We start from the raw sequence: 22413 nt of genomic DNA on the forward strand, positions 1-22413 counted from the left end.
TGTTAGAATCATTCTCTTGTCCAAAGGCCATCTTCAAAAGTGGTTGCTTGTAATTTTGTTTGCTTATTTTTTTTCAAAGGTTGATTCTGATACACAGTTTAGTTAATCAGTAAAAGTATGTGTGTGTGTGTGGGCATCTGTGTGTGTGATGTAGAACTAAGCAAAGTGAGGTGCAAAACACACACATAATCTGATAAAATTATATGACTGATTGCTCTTCCAGATGGTTGGCCATGAACTTGAGTGCCAGTGTGAGGAAGAACAGGAACATGTGGACTGGGGAGAAAACTTCAATGTTACCAGTGAGCATCCTAGAATATAATATCTTACATATATCAAAAGCCTAGACAACGAGAAAGCTTTTTGCCTTATTTCTGAAACCTAATATGTATATGTTGTGTTTCTGTGTGGATTTGCACAGTATTTTAATTATTTTGTGTATTAAAATAGCCAAATTTGAATTTACAACAACTGTCTTTTAGAATCAATATATATTCTTCTAGTTAAATTTGGATTAGATCTTCTAAGAACCCAAAACGCAATAAGGCCTTTTCTATAGTCAGTTAGTAACTGACAGTCAAAACATTTCCTGCTGATTGTGGTTCTTAAACATAATGGAGTCTTGGGTGGATTGTCAATGTCTAATACAGATGATAATTTCTCTAATGTCTTGGTCTTTATATTTAAAAAAAAATTGGAGGAAGGGGGAATTAAAATCCTTTAAGGAAGGGATAAGCTGGATTGCAACAGCTCAGTTAATATGCCACTGTTGATGTCCTGGCTAAAGCTTATGTTTTTTAATGTTGCAGATATATCCATCCTGGTTGTTGTGCTTGTCCTGGTTATTATTGGTGTTGGGGTAGTCGTATTATTAATTCAATTCCAGAAATGTATTAGGTTGAAGCAAATTCAGAGGTATGTATTTTCTATGTGTTGAAATGGGACCATTACTGAGAATATATAAGCTTTATCACCACTGATGATACTCCATGGGGGAGAAGTATAACCCTTTACTGAGGTCAAAGTAAGAGTAACAGTAAATCGAGCTTTTACATATTTATGTTCTCATCTCCAAATGCTTATCCCAGTGGTTCCCAAACTTCTCTACACACTGGAATCATAGGGATTTTTTTAAAAAGAATGCTAATTTTAGTTCCTACCTCAGATTTAGTTGTTACAGGGTGTAACTTGAGTATCAATCTTTTAGAAATCTCCTAGATGATTAAATATTAACCACAGAGTTATCCTATTGCTTATGTCAATATTCAATTTCCTTCTTGACAGCCCACCTAGAGATACACTGGGAGTGGAGAATAAAGGATACTTTGGTGATGAGCGGCAGGCAAGAACTGAGCCAATTTTACCTGATATTCATCCCCTCCATGTAAGAAAATGCCATTTGCAATAGTTAATTAATTGATTTAAAAAGAAGTTGCACGTGTTTTTGAAGTGGAACTAGGCCTAATCTAAGTGACATGGGAGAAGCAAAAGAACAGTTTAACATAATTCCACACCAATGTAGCCTTCAATCTACCTGTGGGCAAGGAAAAGATGGCAGGATACAAGCAAACCAAGACTCTATTTTAGAGCAGCATATATTAGTTGAATAAAATATTGATTTGTGCACTATTGGAAAATTTACAAACATAAACTATATTTTGGGACATAAAACAAGTCTTTTTTTAAAGATTTTATTTATTTATTTGAGAGAGAGAGAGAGAGCACAACCAACAGGGAGGAGGGGCAGAGGGAGAGGGAGAAGCAGACTCCCCGCTGAGCAGGGAGCCCAACACAGGGACTCAGTCCCAGGACACTGAGATCATGACCTGACTTGAAGGCAGACGCTTGACTGACTGAGAAACCCAGGCACTCCGGGACAGAAAACAAGTCTTAACAAATTTAAAAGAATTGCTGTCATACAAAATATGTTCTCAAAATAAAATTTTATTAAAAATCAGTAACAGAAAAATATTGGGAAAATCCCCAATTGAAAATTAGATAACAAATTCTAAAGAACACTTGGGTCAAATAAAAACTCAAAAGGGAGAATAAAAAATAAACTAAAGGAAAATGAAACAAAACATACCAAAATTTGTGGGAAGTAATGAAATCAATAATTAAAGGAAAGTTTATAGCACTAAATGCTTATGTTAGAAAAGAAGAAAGGTATCAGATTGATGATATCAGCTTTTATTTTTAAGAAACCAAAAAATTAAAAAAAAAAAGAAAAAGAAAAGCAAATAAAGCTCCATGCAAGTAGAGGACAGGAAAATAATAAGTACTGGGCACCAATGAAATTGAAAACAAAACAAAACAAAAATCACATAAGAAAAAAATGAAAGCAAAATTGTTTTCTAGAAATTAATAAATCTTACAAATTTCCAGTCTGAGCAGAAAAACGTAAAAGAGTCAGCATGACTATCAGGAATCATAAAGGTGACATCACAGGAGAGTATACCCTTATAAAATTGACAATATTTTGAATATGGAGATTAATTTGGAAAATTATAATTTTAATATATTTGACAGTGTAATTAAATAGTGAACTTTTTGACAGTTGCAAATCATCAAAGCTTTTTCATGAAAAAATAGATAAACTGAATAGCTCTGTATGTAACAGAGGAAACTGAATTTGTAGTAAAAATCTTTCCACAAAAAAAATGGTGAATTCTACCAAACATATAATGATGAAATAATACCAATTGTACATAAACTTTTCCAAAAAATGGGAGAGAATCCACACTTCCCAACTGCTTTTATAAGGAAAGTATTTTTCTGTTATACACCTAGAGAAAAGCATTACAACAAAGAAAACTATTTGCCAATACTTCTAATAAATATGTGTATAAATATTAAATTTTAGCCAATTGAATTTCACAATGCATAAAATGGATAATGCATTGTGACCAGATGAGGTTTATCCTAGGAATGTAACGTAAAGTTAACATTAAGGAATCAATCAAGCTAATTCACTGTATTATTTTACCAAAAGTAAAATCATATGATCATCTCAACAGATGCAGGAAAAGTATTTGAAAAAAAATCTAATATATATTCCTGATAAAACTCAGTCAACTAGGAACATAAGGAAACTTTCTGAACCTGATGGAAGTATCTACCAAGAAACCTAGAGCTACTATCATATTTGTGGTTAAAAAACTGAATACTTTTCCTAAATATCAGGAACAAAGCAATGATGTCCACTGCCACCTCTTCAATTTACCATTTTACGTGAGATTATAGCCATACAATAAGGAAAAAACAATAGAAAGAAAAAAGTAAACTGTTTTGATTTGCTGAAGACACAATCATCTATCAAAAATCCTATAGTAAATAGGGGCGCCTGGGTGGCTCAGTCGTTAAGCGTCTGCCTTCGGCTCAGGTCATGATTCCAGGTCCTGGGATCGAGCCCCGCATCGGGCTCCCTGCTCCGCGGGAAGCCTGCTTCTCCCTCTCCCACTCCCCCTGCTTGTGTTCCCTCTCTCGCTGTGTCTCTCTCTCTGTCAAATAAATAAATAAAATCTTTAAAAAAAAAATCCTATAGTAAATAAAAGTGAATTTAGTAAGATTTTAGGATACAAATTCATATGCAAAAACTTACTGTGTGTCCATATATAAACAATGAACAATCTGAAAAACAAAATGAAACCACAAAATGACATTTACAGCAGCATCAAAAATATGAAATACCTAAAGATAAAGCTGACAAAATATGTAGATAAAAAACTATAAAAAATTGATGAGAAAAATTTTAAAAGACCAAAATAAATGGAGGAAATACACTGTTGTTAAGTCAGTTCTCTGCAAATGGATCTATAAATTCAAAACAATACTAATCAAAGGATTGGCAAGAGTTTTTGTAAAACAAATAAATAAATTTAACAAGGATATAAGAACAATAAATGAAAATTAATTATATTTCCATATACTAGTAACAAATAATGTGGAAATAAAATCAAAAATAAAATTTGAAATAGCACCAAAAATGTGAAATATTTAAAGATACTTCTGACAAAATATGAACCAGAACTATATATGGAAAATGTCAATATGCTGCTGAGAAAAATTTTAAAAGACCTAAATAAAAAGGAGTATATGGATTCACATGTATATTAATATATTGATCGGTTGCCAGTTGATTTGCTAATTAATTCCTTACAAAGGTGCAAAGGCAATTCAGAGGAGAAAGAACAGTCTTTTCATAAATGGTGTTGGAGCAACTGGATATCCGTATGTACAAAGACTAACCGTGATCCATTCCTCAAACCAATAACAAAATTAACTCCAACTGCAATATACACAGAAATACATGTATTTTTTCCTAGTAAAAATTTAAATGAAAAAATGTACAAACTAAATTATAGTGTTGAGAGGTAAATATTTGGGGGGTAAACATACAATGACATGCAAGAGCGAGTTCATTATTTTAAGTAAGGAATGTGGCTAATTTGAGGGGTGGCAATAGTGATAGGAAACTTGAAATGGCAAAGTTTTATTTCTTAACCAAGGCAGTGATTTCAAGGATATTTACCTTAAATAGTTCATTAAGCCATAAACCTGTTGTGTGTGTTTTATCTGTATTATATTTTCCTGTGAAATGATTAAAAATAAAGGACAACAATACCAATTACTAGTGGGGATATGGACAATGAAAACTCTCATACACAATTAATAAGAGTTTAAACAGTACAACTATGGGGGAAATTGGTACTAAGTATTAAAACTGATCATACATATACCCTATGACACAGCAGTTCCTATCATATGAATACACCCAACAGAAATCCATACATGTATATGGGAAAACATTTAGAATTATGTTGCAGTAGCATTATTTGGAAAAAGTGAAAACAATAAAAATGTCTAATAAGAGTGAAAGGGATGAACAAAATGCTATATACTCATACAATGGAACATTACAGAGAAGGCGTGATAAATGAACTACTGATATCTACCACATGAATAAATCTCACAAACACACTGTTAAGATGTCAAATCCAAAAACACACTGTATGACTCAATTTTTAGCAAATTCAAGAACTGGCAAAGCTAATCTATGGTATTAGAAGACAGGGTAGTGATTACCGCAGGGAAGAGAGAATCTTCAGAGAAGGAGATAAAGTTTTATTTTTTGATTCTGGGCAACTTTGAGCAACTTTCGTTGCTCATTTGTGAAAATCCATCCTCTACACTTGTATATGTGCATTTCTTTGTGTATATTTTACACTAAAGGAAAAGTTGATTGAAATCACAGCTTTAGCAATATATGAAGACCTAAGAGAAAAACCAATAATCTTGCAGAAGTCCCTACAATTAGTGGCTTGTTTACTACCTTTAACAACAGCTATGATTTCTAGTGCATTCAACTCATTGAAAAAAACTCTAAGTGTCCAAATTAAGAAGGTACAAAGTCATTCCCTTAAAAAAAAATTAACCATTGAAGAAAGCATTATTGATAGGACAGTATTGATGAAATTACCCAATAGGACTGTCTTGAAGGAAGGAATATAGGCCTTAAATTCAGAGGCTAAGTATTAGCTGACCATTATTAGATGCAAATGCAAATGAAAATATGATAATGCTAGTATTTTTAAGTTAGGATTGTTTTTGGTTAGTGGTGGCCTGGTAACACAGCTCCAAAGATTTTGAATGCTTTGCTCCAACCCTACGTGTCACATAAGCCCTGTGTTTCTTACTTCACAATATTGCAGAACATACTCCCACTCGACCCCCAGAAATACATATATGCTTCTACTGAACTTCACTCGAGTATTTAAGGATGGTTAATCTTTCTCTGGTTGTATGATGGTTTATTATTTTTTATTATGCCAATGATGACCCCAAGATGATAAAGCAAGTCTTAATTGTCCACTGGAATGGATGGAAAATATTGTGTGATAATTTTTTAAGCTTACACTTAGATTTGTTGATATGAACAACACGATGCGAATATCAATCTTGTATATTTGCCTTGAGGTTTAAATAAGAAACTATGTAAAGGTACTTATCACAGTGTTTGCTAAATATTAGTACTTAATATGTATTAACATGCTTCATGAATTCATATGAAAAACAGTTGCGCTCCTGGGAAATGAGAATCCGGTGAAAAGTGGCCTGAGTATGGGATCAATGATGCATATTCACAGAAGTCAACCAGAGGTTCACATAGAGACCTTGGGGCATATTTGTTTCATTTCCAGAATGCAAGTTCCTTAATAATAATTTTAGTTAAATGAGGGAAAGTAAAAGAGGAACTTAACAAATATTTGTTAGATATATAAATAAATTAAATTCACTATTAATGGTATATGTGCCATAATATGTAATAAACACAGGTTGTATAGTGTGGAATCAAATCTCACATTTAAGCTTTTTGTATTATTTGTTATAAAGTCATATAAATAACAGTGATTTAGCTGATGCTTGTTTGACACATTAGTTACCCATCAAAGGCCAGTTTTCAGGAAAATTGTGGTTTGGGAAGGGTCTTTTGATGTCCTTTCCCTGTTACATTAATGATGCTTAGTTATTTTTTTTTCTCTGGCACCCAGAACCTCTCCTAGATAGGTTCTGTTTCCACTGGATCATGCTTTCTAGTTGTATTAATGTCCACTAGGTGTTAACAGAAAATACTTTAAAGAGGATAACCTCATCCAGGCATATCTGTAAGTTCTGGAGGTCCTCAAAGACCTTCAACGTCCAAAAAGGATGTAGCTGGTTATGGAATTTCAGACATTCGGACAACTCAGTTAAGATTTGGAGGCTGAAAGACTTGCCTTGTACAATTTCCTCATAACTCATAAAGAAACTCCCATTCTTCTTGAATTAAGTTTGTTTTATAAGTTCTTAGACTCCTTCATTATAAGAGAATAACCTAGGGAAGAATATTGTTCCCATGTGTTTTAATATTTGTACATTACTGGGTTGTATTCCAGAGAGAGCTAGAAAATATATACTGTGCACTTAGGAAATAGTCATACTTGCTTGAACACTAATTGCAGGTTAATAGTATCTCTTTTCACTAGCAAAGAACTGCAGAGTCCTTGGAGAGGCTTCCAACCAGTTTTTCAAGTCCACACTACATCACACTGGTATGGTCCCTTATCTCCTTTCTGTTGGTTGCACTGATTTGTGGCCATTTCAATAATAATTTTGGTGCCACTTAATCATTTGCTGGTTCTTTGAATACGTCCAATAATATAACATAGCTCTCTGATTTGAGGAAGAAATAAGACAGGTCCTATTTTTGGCAGGGCTAGGATTAGTTTGAGAAGAGCATGAGAAGTTATGCTTGGTCATGCACAGTCAGATACTACCTTTAGGTAAAATATTGACATTGTGTTCATCATGAACTCTTGGGAATTAATTTTGATTTTTTAAAACAATGCATTAACACATTATTTATCACAATTACTGAGTTTGTTTGTGCCCCTCAAATGGTGCTTTTGAGATGAAAGCCTCACTAACTCTACCCTACCCCCAACCCTGGTTCTCAGGGGTCAAAACCCACTGATGGCTTCCAATGGGACTTTATCAGCCCGAGGGCTTTCCACTGACTGAGGTGTATTCCCTGATCAGTATTAATGAAAGAGAAACACATTAGCCAAATTAGCATGCAAATGCCTTAGAGACTGAGTCAAAAAAAAAGAGTTATTACAGGAACTCTAGGATCTCCTGAACTTCTAGAGTCTCTATATCTGCATCTGTATCTTCAAGGTCTGTAGTAGAGCTGGGCACTGAAATCACCAAGATTCTCAACTATGTATTTTTTTTTAAATCAACAATTCTCATTATGCTTTCTTTATTAATGGTGAAAAGGGTGTGATTAAGATAGATTTCAGTCTGTGGTTCCACAGAATTGTCCCATCACACAAAAGGATCTCAGAGTATGCCCTACAGTTGGGGTGGAGCTGAATAAGAATTTCTCCCCAATATCCACTCAACCAGTACAGTCCATTTTTATATATTGTTTTTACTGGGATTTCAACAGATATGTTTTCTCAATGAAAGCCCTAGTGCTTGAAAAATGTTTGGAAATCTCTTACTAAATACACTGTTGGAGGATCCACCACAAAGTTTACAAAGAAAAATGGTTTCTGATAAGACCTCACTGGCCAGAACCATCCCCACCCTCTCCCATAGCAATTTACAAACTTTCTTAGATTTTTCATGGATCAAGAAGAGATGGTCTGCATATGTATGTGTTCGTGTGTAAGTGTCTATGCATGATATCTGGTACAGTTCCTGACACAACAAAGTTTATTTATTACAGAAACCTGCAAATAAAGATCCAAGAGGATTCGCTGATCCAAATCAAAGTGCCAAAATGGTAGGTTCCTGTGACAGATGGTACCACCCCCCCCACACACTCTTTAATTTTTCAAATGTTAGCATTCTTTGTGTTCTTTACATACTCATTGATTGAATAGGGACACCCTTTGTACTTATCAGAAGAATAGGATGGTTGGAATTGTTTTCTCTGATATGCTAACATTTCTAACAGATAATTCAGCAGCACGTGTTTCAGCCCCAGCATTTCTGACCTGACCACAGGAGCAAGCTAGAATTTGATAGCGTCAGAGTCTCAACACATGTTAGACATAAGAAAAACAAGACTTTTCTGGTCAAGAAAACAACTTTTCTTGCCCAGGGTGTACGCACTTATGGGTTTTCATGAAAGATTCTAAAGAACATAATAGCACTGGTAATTAACGAGAAGGTACATTCCTCATGAGCAGTTATTTCATGATGGTTTCATCAAAGTTTCACTTACCCAATCAATAACTAACTGTATCTGAGGGATGATTTCACTCTTGAATTGCTATGGCTATGTTAGAAAACTTATCAAAAAATTGTGATTTTTGTCAAAAGGAGACAAAATGAGCATTGTTTGGCTACATTTCAGAGTTCATTCATCCATTCGTTAATTTCTGTTGAGTTCCTACAATGTATTGGGTTAATGTGAAGCTTCCTCCCACAAAACTTTCTCTGTTGGGATGGGGAAGGAAGGACATTTCTAATGGTCCTTCCTACTCATAATGATGGACCTGTCTCATACTGAAGAGTGGAGAGAGATGCTCCTTAGTGCAAGCAAACTCTTTGACTTCCTGTAATGAAAAACAAAATGATTTTCTTTCTTCTGATAGGCTTGTTCATTTTATAATGACTGTTTAATTAGCCATGTCTAAGGAGATCTGGAAAAATGTGAATAAATGTAGTACAGCAGAATCCAGAAAAGTTACTGTAATTAGCAGATAAAAATGAGTAACTGAAACATAACATGCTTAATAGACTTTAGAGAAAATAACTTCTTTTTAACCATCTGTTTCTATTTAGAGCTTGAAATTGGATATCCAAAATGGCTGTGCAAGGCTAGGTTGAGAATTCTGGCAGAAAGATCTTCACAACCTTTCCTAGATATTTGCTACACAAACCTCTGGCAGTTTTTCAAAAGTTCTTTATCAAGACAGAAAATGTTAACAAGAAACAACTTCTTTCTATAATATTTACCTATAAAATTTACAACTTGTAGTGTAGACATATGCTACAAAAAAATTCTTAAAGTTTTTCCAATGTTTTTTAACCTAATACAAAAATAGTCTCCTTGCTCTAGTGTTTCCCTAAAAAAAAGTCAATCTAGTTACTTTAAAAAGACTCAAAACCTTGAGGATATTAAATTATACCCCTGAGTCTAAGAAGCAAAACATTGCTTATAAAAGGTTATTTCTTTGGGAGCATAAAACTACTTACCTCAATTGGAATCTGACATGATTACCACTAATTCTGGTTTAAAAGAAATTTTCTCCTGCAGAAATATCAAGAAATTCAATGCAGGAAGTCATCTGATTCCACTAAATAATTAAAAGGTAGATGGCTGTCTGGCTTATGTCCTATCAGTGAAGGAGGCACAACAGTCATCTTAACTTTAGAGTAGTTCTTAAAATTGTCGTGGCAGCAAAGGAGGACATGAAGTGCTCCTGGTTAAATTCCTGGACTCTAATTCTAAACTCTCAAATTTCTAGAATTCCTTATGAACCTGACAGAAGTCAGGGAGTTATAAGAATTTCAGAAAATTAACTCCATCAGAGAAGAAATACTCACAATTCCTGTGAAGTGCTTGTGATATCTTTATAATACACAGATTTGAGCACTTACTGTGTAATTTCTGTGCCGTCTCTACCCCTCCCTGATGATGATGTATGGGGCTTGCCCAGGAATAATTTCAGCTGTTTCTTACAAAAATGTTTCCCAACATGTTCTCTTGTGTTCTTTGTTTTCTTTTTGTTACCTGTTAAAGCTATATGCAATTGTTTTTTTCATTTACTGAAATGAAGTTTTCAAGTGTGAAATGAGAATTTTCTGATTCAATAAATAAAGGCTGCAAATCAAGGAAGAAAGCTGGTTGTTCTTGATGAAACTCTTCTTGCTATTTTGACTAGTTGATGGGAGGACAGAGTGAGATCGGCAAAGGACAGCAGGGACTCAGCACTTTATTTATTTATTTGAGAGAGAAAGTGTGTGTGCAAGAACAGTGAGAGTTAGAGGAAGAGGGAGAGAGAGAGAGTCTCAAGCAGGCTTGAAGCCCAGCATGAAGCCTGACTCGGGGCTCAATCTCACGACCCTGAGATCATGACCTGAGCCAAAATCAAGAGTTGGACGCTTAACAGACTGAGCCACCCAGGCGCCCCTAGTGAGCTTTTAATAAACATTTATTGTTCTAATTAAAGCCATCCGTTTAAGAAAGAATATTGGTGATTGCATACTGAAAGCAAAAGAAGCTAATTTAAATGTTTCATGCAAGTTTGTGAAAAAAAGAAATCCTGTGTCACATATACTGGCCTCATGAAAGCAAAAAATAGTCCTCCAATGTCCTAAATGTACAGTCACATATTTGTATTTGCTTGAACAATACATATGTTGATGAATAATATATATTTTGGTGATATGTTATTCCCCCTATAAAAGGATCACCTTCTTGATTCATTATTTTTCTTACTGTTCTCATATTTCTTCCAAAAGACTCACCATCCCCTTTGCCTTGGGTTCCACATTCAGCCAACTACTAATTTCTAGTGATTTGATTTTTTTTCAAATTTCTTCTCTCTCTCCAATTATGTCTGGTACCACCTGAGTCCTCCAGCTTCATTGCTTCCTGCCTAGATAATCACTCTGGATTTCCAATCTTCTCCTCCATTCTTCAGATAATCCCGGAAGCCTTCTGACAGTTAAGCTCCTTTTTTATTTTAGGGAATATTCTCCATGCTTGCCCCTATTACTTATCTGAGCCCCTGGAGACTTGACCTACACTTCTTTCAGATGCTACTACTATGTGTTCTATTTCTTAGGGATCTTCTCCTTTCAATACCGTCTGCAGATTAGGAAGCATCTTCATGGTTTCTCCCTACTAGTGGTCCCTTGTAGGTCCAATGCCATCCCTGGTTATGGAGCCAATTATGATTTGAATTATGATATTAGCTCTAATATTTCTGGCTCTTGTCGCCTCTGAGAGTTTGAGTCCTTTCCTTTGAATGAACAGTTGCGGACATAACTCGTGTTGTGAATGGACGGACCCACTGGACCTACAGTCTAAGGACCTCTGTCTTCCTCCTCAGCCCTGTGAGCTTCTTGCTGCCCACCCCATACACAGAGAACCCTTCCTGATGCTGGAACTTGCCTCAGTTAAGACTGAGCTTGTTACAGCTCTGGGTTGTTATGCTTGAGGGTAATGAGTTACTCTCTGCATCTGGGTCACTCTATCCTCTGCCCTGGACGAGGTGGATTTATCTGGAAACTAATGAAGCTTGAGTTTCAGAGACATGTACTGCCCCTTTTAAGACCTTTTATCTAATTTTGTATTAACATTTTTAAATGATAGTGGGCTGGTTTGGGCTGGGAAAAAAGACCTCAGATGATTTATCAGCAATAGTGACTATACCTAAAGGGCAATTAGGACAAAGATGCCCCTGGGCTGGGCTGGGATGGTGGTGCCAGCAAGGGCAAGGAGAGGACCAGCCAGAAATGGGGGAATGAGAGCACATGGCAGGTGTGAGGAGCTCTCCACAAACCCCAGGCTAAGTGGAGAAAGGCTGGCGTGGGGGTGAGTCCCCAGAGAGCACCACTGAGAGGAAAATCCAAAATCCAAGAGAGGAGTGAAAACGGACTGAACTTTGGCTATGTTCCCCAACCCATTCACAGATCATGACTGAGGACCCAAGCTCTACTGGTTCACAGAATTTGAGCAAGACCTCTGCCCAAATCACTGACCACTGAGTGAGGCAGAACCAGCGCAAGCCATAGAAAAGCAGCATAAAATACAAAAATAAGAATTAAAGCCTGAGCAGAGATATTAGCAGCTGTACATCGCTGGAGGCGGAGGGTGGACAATAGATTCTGCAGTTTAAGTTTGGACAAGTCCTTTTAAACACTCAGAAAAATCGAAATTCATATTTATTGCAATATATTACCTAGATACTGTGCGAAGGAATCTCAAATATATGTTTATGTCAGTTCTGCCAGGAATGCAGCGATGGCGATCCAAAACCAAACCAAACCTAACCAGCATTCCCCATACAGCATCCATTATTCTAAATATCAACCAGACCCGCTCAACCACGTTGCCTTTTTCTTAAGGCATCTGTGCTGCCAAATGATTATAGAATTTAAAAATGTGTTTGGGATATGCTAAAATTGGGAAGTCGTATTCTTAAAAAAAAACAACAAAAACAAAAACAAAAAACCGGTGATCACTTCCCTATCCGGGCGCAAATGTGTGGCGGGGCAGTCAGCACCCCACAACCCAGCGATGAAGTTCCTAGAACGACCACTAGGTGGCCATAGAGCAAACTAAATCTCCTGTGAGCCGGAAACCGACCCAAGGATTTCACACACTAGACCAGCAAAATCCTGACTTGAAATAAACTTACTAAGAAGTTTGTTAAACTCTGTTCTTGGTTATTAAAGACGTAACTCTGAGAGAGTTTTGCCAGATGCCACTTTTTTTCCTCGCCAGGGTTGTGGGTTGAGGTGGAAAAACAGAGACGGAGCCTCTGAACAAAGGGAAGCTGGGCTACAGCCTGAAAAGTTGGAATGGGGATTTTAAATTAGGAAGGTAAATCTTATTTGCTCTCAGTTCTGAAGTCCAGTCGTCTTCAAGTTAACATTTCAATAGCCCCTAAAAACCCAGTCTTCTGAAAACTACTGTGGGGGTCTACTTTGGTTTTCGTTTTTTACCATCTGTTCGTTTATTTATTTAGTTTTTCAAAGGCCAGCAAATTAGCCGCTGTTGCCTTGGAAGCGGGAAGAGCTCCCCCTTTCCCCAGGGATGAGTAATGGATAGTAAATGTCAGGAAGAGCCGCAGCCCGTGAGACTTACATGACTTTGTGGTGGGTCATTCATGACAATTGATGTTCCCCTACTAATCACCACCCAGCGGTGAGAAATATTGATTAGACTCCTGAGCTTATTGGAAGCTTCCCGATCACTTTCTAGCAGAAGCTCAGGCTTTTACGAAACTCAAGAGCCATTATGTAGGGAAGTGGCTGTCTCCTGGCCTTGACAGAATCCATTAATATCTTTCTCCAGGAAAAGCTGTAATTGTGACCTATCTGTAATGGATATTGATTGCTAAGAAAAGAAGATACATAGAATCTTAAACCTCAGGGGTCTCCAGGAACAAAAGATATGGAAAAGGGGCCTTCATAGGATCCTAGGAGTGTTAGCTGGAAAGAAACAGTACCAGAACTGTCTTAGAGCTTAGGTAAGTCAATTCAAAAGCCAACACTTCTTGCTTAAGTATATCAGTGATTTGCTGCGAGGAGAGCAATACAGCACTTACTGAGTACATACTATTTGTCAGGCATTATTCTAAGCACTTCATATGTATTTTTTTTTTTTTTACTTAAAATAACCCTATGAATTAACTACTAGTATCGTCATTTTACACTTTGAGAAAATCGAGGTCAAAAGTAAAATAATTTGCCAAAAGAGAGAGAGCTGAAGAAATAGCATAGCCAGGATATCAACCGAGGAATTCTATCTCCAGAGAGTATGCTTTCAATCACTAGCATGTTGTTTGGTGTAAGTATAATTTTGAGAGGGAAAAAGCAAAGGCCCGTCCAACATTCACAGTGTGTAAAGGAAATTAATATATCTTGCTCCCATTCACATTTTCCATCCATAAATTTCCCAACCTTTGCAGCCACGGCAACAAGGATGCATGAATTTACACAGCAAGGGAAGCCAGGCAGCGGGCACCTCCCCGTTTAGCAGACGCTGGCTGCAATGCCCTTGTCTGTGTAGAACTGTATTTGGGGATGCACCCGAGACTTCAGCACCTTTCCTCATTCTCCTGGCCACTCCCAAGGGGGTGCTTGTGATACTGGAATGTTTTCTGTGTTTTACTACTTCAGGTTCTGGAAGATTCTTCTCAACCAAGGTAATGTTTTGGTTCAGTTTAGCATGCCCAGGAAAGATTCTGTTGCTGCCTCCAGTGTCTGTACGCAGGAAATAAAACCGGCAGAATGATTGACTCTCAGCAGCAGCTGGTGGATCAGGGGATGGCAAGAGTCAGGAAGAGGCAAAGCCCTCTGATGAAGCCTTCTTTCGTGCTTTAAGAAAATGAAGAATGCGCCAGACGAGTGGTCACCTTTAACACGTAGGGAAAGAGAGAGTATCTACGCTACACCTGTCAGACTCCAGGCACCTGCTAGACCTTTACACATTTCTCATCTGATGCCCACTGCAAAGCTCTGTGTACTTTTCACAGAAAAGTAATACTTTTTTTATTTTACAGACAAGGAAACTAAGGATAAGAGGTGCTCAGACACACAGCTGTAAATGGTAAAACAGAAATCTGAACGTAAGCCTCAGATCAAAGCCACAGACGGTCTGAACTCACTCCAGTTTCAAAACTGACCTATCACACACCACTGTGTCTCTGACATCACAGCTGGCCACTGAATGAATGACCTAGGAGTTTATTCCTGGGAAAGACAACTTTGATCTAGAAAAGGGGCTGGCTGACAAAATGCAGTGGGCAGGCCTGGGTTTTTGTCATAAAAAGCAAGGTATCAATTTCATTTTTCTATCTTCTTCAGGTTTTCAAAGTGATGATTACAGGGAGAAAAAATGTTCAAAGGTCTACTGTCGTTCCAACAGAGAGGATTCACTGGACAGAAAAATACAAAGGCTTTTAGATAAATCCTCCGGCATTTAAAGTCATTCCCATACCATATATAAACTATTCCTTTCTCTCATATTATCAACATCAGCCTCTGGCTATAAGAGTACATGTTCATTACCCAGTGATGATGAAATTTAAAAACAAAAAAACAGAAAGCTGAAGTTCTGGCTCAGGGGCATGCATCTTCAGGTCTACCAGGGAAAGTAGCTGGATATTAATTTGATCTTAGAAATGTGTCTGATGCTCTCTCTGAAGAAGGACACAGTTTAATATATCATTATCTACTGCAGTCTTTAGGCTGGTGGAGGAAAGGAAGAAATAATCTCCCAAATAGCACATTGAGCAAATTGGATACCTCAATATTGAGGCACTGCCAACCAATTCAGAAGAGAAAGAAATCAATCCATTCCATCTTGTTCACGCTGCTTGGTAGTTTAATAGGTTTCTATGCTGAAAATAGCACCAGCTGGACACTGTGCCATTCAATATGCCACCTTCAGAAATGAATAATCAGACACAAGCCCAATCCAGTGCCATACGGCTCCGAGTTCACTTGCAATTTCAAGTGAGAGATCACTCAGGAAGAAGCATGATGAAATGGTAGATCCACACATCATTTCCAGCCAAAGCTATAATCTTCTTCACTAGTACCCCTCAGTGACTCTTCTAAAAGCAAACATATAAAAGCTAGAAACAGAGACCAGTAGTCCTTGTAGATTTCAGAGGGAAAGAAATGATATAAAAATAACAAAATAAGTAACAAATATGGATTGGTACAGTGTAGGCTCTGCTTGCTTAATTATTCATTTACTCCATCCCTCAACATGTACTCAAGGCACATTTGCTATATTTGAGATACTGTTCTAGGTACAGGAAGATATATGATGTAGAAAGCTCTGCCCTAAGAAGCCCAAGCCTCATGGGAAAGACACACAGGCTTCTAAATGGATGGTCCTAAAATAACATGATGAAGGCACAGAGGAGGAAGGCGGAGGATGGGAACGACAAGGGAAAGGAAGAGGAGGTGTATATTATTTGGTAGAACGGAGACTCCTTCAGAAAGGCAAACGTTTATCAAGAGGTTAACAAATGTATAAGTTTGCCAAGCAGAGAATTAGCATTCCAGGGAGAATGAGCAAGTCTATGCACACCAGAGTTTGATGAGTCCGTTCGTAGTGAGTGGTTAGAATTACAAGGTCTACAGCAATGCATGAGGTGAGGGAAGGTTGAAGGTAGGCTGTGTGGGATATACTGTGCTGTGTTTATCTTAAAGGCAGTGGGAATTATTTAAGGGATTTAAATGAGAGAGACATGATCAAACTTGTATTTGAGCAGGAAAAAGACAGTCATAATTATGAAAGGTGAATTAAAGAGAAAATAGTGGGCTGTCCAGATTAGAAAATACCAAACTTCATAGAAACCAGGGATGGTAGAAACAGAGAAGAGACTAGCTTCACATAGCTTCTTTCTTACTGAGTGAGGGACCAGTGCTGAAGTAGATGGAAAAGTTGATATTGGCTGGTCAGTTTCTGTTTCATGTAGATGAAGCTCCATTAGTTCCTTCACCCAGAAAGAATGTAAGGAGAACCAGGTCACCCTGGGGGTGATAATGAGTTAAGTTTGAGGCATTATACTGACTCTTACGTAAATAAATATAGAGAATTAATATGACAATAAGAGCAAACTGGGAAAAATTACTCAAAAAAGTTTTCCTTTTAAAAAAAAATCATTTGGAAACACCTGGGTGGCTCAGTCAGTTGAATGTCTGACTCTCGATTTCAGCTCAGGTCATGATCTCAGAGTCCTGGGATGGAGCCCTGCTTTGGGCTCCACGCTCAGCAGGGAGTCGGCTTAAGGATTTCTCCCCCTCTGCTCCTCCGCCACTCGCACGCATGCTCGCACCGCGTGTCTTTCTCTCAAATATAAGTCTTTAAAGAAAAAAAGAAGTGATTTAAAACTACCTATTCAATTTACTCAACTATTGTGCTAGAAGCTGAGTGACTATAGCAGAATCCAGTATCAGTAGCACAGGGTAGATATAAAAAAGGTTCATCGAACAGTGGTTTAGATTTAAAAGAAATGTTACATTTTTTAAGTAATGTAAAGAAAGCACAATGAGGTTAGGTAACTAGTGGAAAACAATGAAGATGTCAGTAATTCTGGGAGTAGTAGCTGTTCATGCAGCACCTGGTCCCCATCCATCCTCAGACGCACTCCTGCTTCAGAGTTCTCCCCCAAACCCCAGATTCTGTGACACTACTTATTCTGAGCCCCAATAAAAGCCCTTCAAGGGAGAAAAGGCAAGGGAGAAGAGGCATTCTCCTTGAAAGATTCTCTAAACCATTTCTATTCAACAAAATCATCCTTGTCTCTGTCTTGAAACAATGCAAACATTTAATACCTTTTGTATATTCTATGTTTCCCCTTAAATCTTTAGATATATGAGATATAGTAACTGTTGCAATGACTTTGGTCCTTCAAAATCTGTGTCCATTCTGGTTTGGTTTTGATTGAGTTTCCTACTCATAAGGGTCATATTCTCCTACCTCTTTAATACCTGGTCTTTGTTGATTAGATGCCACCCACTGTGAATGCCACCCTTATTGGTACTGGATTTTTTTTTTTTTTTGTATTCCTATACATATTCCTGAACTTTGTTCTGAAAAGCTGTTAATTATTTGGGGACAATTTTCAGGTCTTGATTTTAAAATTGTTATGCAAACCCAGAGCAGTGTTTAGTCTAGGGCTTCTGATTCCTCACTCCTAAGAAATACCGAGTACTGTACCAGATACCCTGTGAATTATGAGGTATCATAATAAAAAAAACTAGGGAAACTTTAGATCTGCAGAGTTCCATTTCTGTGCAGCCCTCTCCCCGCCTGGTACTTTCTCCTGTGCAGTAGCCCTACCACTACTCCATCTCCTCAGCTCTGCCGGGCTCCCCTTCCTTTTTTTTTTAAAGATTTTATTTATTTACCTGAGAGAAAGAAAGAGCACAGGCCGGAGGGGGGAGAGGCAAAGGGAGAAGCAGACTCCCCACTATGCAAGGAACCCAATGCAGGGCACCTGGGTGGCTCAGTTGGTTAAGCGACTGCCTTCGGCTCAGGTCATGATCCTGGAGTCCTGGGATCGAGTCCCACATCGGGATCCCTGCTTGGCAGGGAGTCTGCTTCTCCCTCTGACCTTCCTCCCTCTCATGCTCTCTGTGTCTCATTCTCTCTCTCTCAAATAAATAAATAAAATCTTTAAGAAAAAAAAATTCTTAAAAAAAAAAAAAGGAACCAATGCAGGACTTGATCCCAGGACACTGGGATCATGACCTAAGCTGAAGGAAGATGCTTAACTGACTGAGCCACCCAGGTGCCCCTGGGCTCCCCTTCCTTTGTGATGCAGCCTGGAAACTCTCAAGGCATTGAGCCTGGAAACCATGTAGTTTGGCAGTTTTGCTTCCAGTTTCTCAACCATACTTCATTGTTTGCCATCTTGTGTCTTGAAAACTGTTGTTTCATACATTTTATGCTTTATGTTTTAGTGGATGTTATAGGTGGGAGGGTGAATCTGGCCAGTTTGCTCCAGTTAATCCTTGGTTGGATATAAGAGAAGAATGAAGTAGAATTGCAACTTCTCTTTCTGGCAATATAGTGAACTAGAAACCTAAAGAAATGTACCTGGAGCAAAATACCAAACACGTTTTGGAAAACTTTATTTTTTTCCTAATTCATTGCTGCACTTATAAGAAAGCAAAGGAAATTTTGAATCCAGGAACGATGAGAAATGTGAATTCAGAGACGTAAGCTAGATAAAAGCCACTTTAATGACAAACTCAATTTTTTTTCTTTTTTTTTTTAAAGATTTTATTTATTTATTTAATTGACAGAGACACAGCGAGAGAGGGAACACAAGCAGGGGGAGTGGGAGAGGGAGAAGCAGGCTCCCCGCGGAGCAGGGAGCCCGATGCGGGACTCAATCCCAGGACCCTGGGATCATGACCTGAGCCGAAGGCAGACGCTCAACCGACTGAGCCACCCAGGCGCCCCGACAAACTCAATTTTTATCTCACAGTCAGGGTCCTATGAACAGGATGTGACATTTTTGAAAATTACAAAGCAGAGTTGGAATTACATCATCAGGAGCAAGAATCAGTTGAAAAATAACAGCAGATTAAAATATCCAAATAATTGATGTTGGAATTAACAGATTCAAAATATAAAATAGGCACATGTATTTACAGTTAAAAGACCAGAAAACAAGAAACAAAATAAGAAATAAGGAACAAAAATAACCCATAGATTTAAATATATACATAAAGTAATTAAAATTAAAAATACAATGGTTGTGTTCAGCAGCATGTTGGATATAACCAAAGGGAGAATTAGTGAGCTTTATGACAGTTGTAAAGAAATTATCCAGAATGCAACATAATGAGATAGGATTGAGGGAAAAAATGAAAGAATAGTTTGAAGACATAGAAGGAAGTGAAAAGATTTAACCTCTATCTGGCTATAGTCCCAAAGTAGACAATTGAGAAAACAGAGGGACATTACTCATAAAATTATGGTTAAATATTTCCCAGTAGAAGGAGAAAGAAGGAGATGGGAAGGAAAAAAAGGGGGGGGGGATCAAAACTAGAGCATGTGACTGCCCAGATGTAAAGTACCTGTCTTAGAAGTTGGAGTGAAGTTTCAAATCATCAGGTGTAAAGGGAAGAACTCAAAACCTCCAGAGGGAAAATACAGGCTATCAAGAAAGACGGAAGAATCAAGGAGACATTATATTTCTCAGTGCAGTACAAGAGGTTAGGAGAAAAAAATTATCAAGATCTTCATACGTTGAGGGAAAATGTTTTTCAAACCTAGAAGTCTAAACTCAGCCAAACTTAATAATCAAGATGAACATAGAATAGACATTTTCACCATACAAGTTATCCAAATTTTCCCTGTTGTTTACTTACAGGAAGGTAGCAGAGGATGAGCTTCAAAATTTTAAAGAGTAAAGGAATAAAGGAGACAAAAGATTTGGTAAACAGATGGGTCAACACAGTGGAAAAGCAAAAGGAGTTTCCCAGAGGTGGGTGAAGGGAAGTCTGCTGTGCTAAGGAGCCCTGGGGAGCAGCTCTCAGATCCCAGCAAGATCACAAACAGCTCCAGAAGAGATGTCTCCAAGAGGAAATCAACAAAAGAGGACCTGGTTGAGAACAAGGCGTCTTTATCATTCTTAGATGTGGTTTCTGGTTCTTCTGGAGCAGTGGTTCTCAATAAGGATGATTTTTTCTTCCTTAGTAGACTTTGACAATGACTGGAGACATTTTTGGTTGTTGCAATGAGATGGGGATATGCTGGTATCAAGTAGGATGAGGCCAGTGATGCAGCTGAACATCCTACAATGCACAGGACAGCCTCCTGCCCTTCACTATCCCATCAAAGAATTCTAAGACCAAAATATCAGTAGTTCCAAGGTCAAAAAACCCTGTCCTGGAAAGTTTAGGACAAAAATTGTAGAGGAGTCTATTTTAATTCCATGGGGAAAAAAAGGACAAGGAAAGAAGTGTAATCACATATACTATACTGGTCAAATATGAGCAATATTTAAAACAGTTGTGTTATAACTATTTTGGACTAATTAGGAAACAGAAGTGGTGAGAGAAAGCACATAAAAGAGATATGAATCTTTATCTCTCTTAGCTGGAAGAGAGTAGATAATTCCTAAAACCAATGTATGTACAAATGGAAGTATAAGTAACTTATTTAGAAACAGGGAGGTAGCTGAGAGTGGAAATAACCTACAGAATTGAATGTTTAGTATGTAGTAAATGGAAACCAACATTGGGAAAGTATGGGGCAGAGGCTCCTGTCTTTCATTATAAATCTTTAAATATTATTTGATATTTGGAACCATGTTTTAATGAAAAAAAAATTTTAAAGCAGGTACAGCAACCATCCATCATGAGATTCAGTAATCTAATCAAGAAATTAAGAGTTCTGGTTCATATAAATGAGTAAGCTACTTAGACAATTTTGATGAAAATTTAATATCTTCATTTTCTGATGGACATGCCAAAAGATGCATTTTTTCTGACCTTCACTGTAACTTTTCCCCATTACTTCAAATTGGTTTCCCCTACTGGAGAACTCAGGCAGGCAGGCTGAAGCAGTGCATTCCGGGGTTGATTCAGTAAGCAGCAAGACGGTCCCATCATCATCCTAACATGGTGCCAGAAGGACAATGTAAAATTGCAACTGGGGGACAAAATTGAGGCTGCTCCAAAGAGAGATGGGCAAAGCAGGTCCTCCACCTTATAATAGAGGAAGCATCGAGAGCCCGCCTATTGAAATCAACTGGAATGAAGAGTGCAGTAATTTGGGGAGAATTGGCTGGAATGAGGGAAATAGGAGGTGGTCTAGAATAATTCCAGAGATGGGAGTCCTTGTCCCACCGCTAAGCTCGTATGAATTCTCCGTATGTCGACATTTGGGAGTTCACCCATTAAAGGGGCTAGGATGTAAAAGAACATCAGATGATCAGATGAAGGGAGGACTCAAAAATTAAACAAATACACATACACACACACAAGTAAATTATTCTCATTTTTTCCCAAAGATAGATTTATTTATTTATTTATTTATTTGAGAGAGAGAGAGCGTGTGCGTGAGTGGGGAGGGGGCAGAGAATCTTCAAGCAGACTCCTTACTGAGCACAGAGCCAGACACAGGGCCCCATCTCACGATCCATGAGATCGTGAGATCATGGCCTGAGCCGAAACCAAGAGTCGGACGCTTAACCAACTGAGCCACCCAGGCACCCACAGCCTCTGTGAGCCACTCAAATCAATGAAGCAGATGAGATTACCAGTCTGCAAGTGATCAAGATAAAACCCTTCTTTGCTGCTGTGCTAAATCAGCATCATTGTATGACAGCATCACTGGAAATCTGACTGACTTGACCGGAATCCTGTTTTCAACTAAGAAGTCCAGCACTGAGGGCTTGCTTCTTCTGGGTAATGGGCTTGCTATCTCTTTGCTTTTAGGAGCACTGCTAATATAGAACTGTTTATAATCAAGGCTTTAATAATAACATGAGAATTTTTAAAAGTGATTTACTATTTTAATTAGATGTGGTCATGATTAAAATCTTCTGCATTACTTCACAATATTTTGAAGATGACAGTGCAATTTTCCTCTTATTGCTAAGAATAATTTGTATTAGTGGATTCAGAGAATATACACCACGTATA

At 37.7% G+C, this 22413-nt stretch overlaps 1 protein-coding gene across 1 annotated transcript in view; it reads left to right on the forward strand.

The window, feature by feature from the left end:
* Positions 1–18790, forward strand: part of ADAM7 (ADAM metallopeptidase domain 7) — a 108516-nt gene extending 89726 nt beyond the window's left edge. The window contains exons 18-23 of the mRNA XM_021698760.1: positions 224–302; positions 810–915; positions 1285–1384; positions 8273–8329; positions 14410–14435; positions 18715–18790. Coding sequence (XP_021554435.1) covers positions 224–302; positions 810–915; positions 1285–1384; positions 8273–8329; positions 14410–14435; positions 18715–18790 — 444 coding nt within the window. The remainder of the gene's footprint in view (positions 1–223; positions 303–809; positions 916–1284; positions 1385–8272; positions 8330–14409; positions 14436–18714) is intronic.
* Positions 18791–22413: the final 3623 nt, after the last annotated feature.

The sequence above is a fragment of the Neomonachus schauinslandi genome, chromosome 2 (assembly GCF_002201575.2).
Source record: "Neomonachus schauinslandi chromosome 2, ASM220157v2, whole genome shotgun sequence".
In the NCBI taxonomy this organism is placed as follows: Eukaryota; Metazoa; Chordata; class Mammalia; order Carnivora; family Phocidae; genus Neomonachus; species Neomonachus schauinslandi.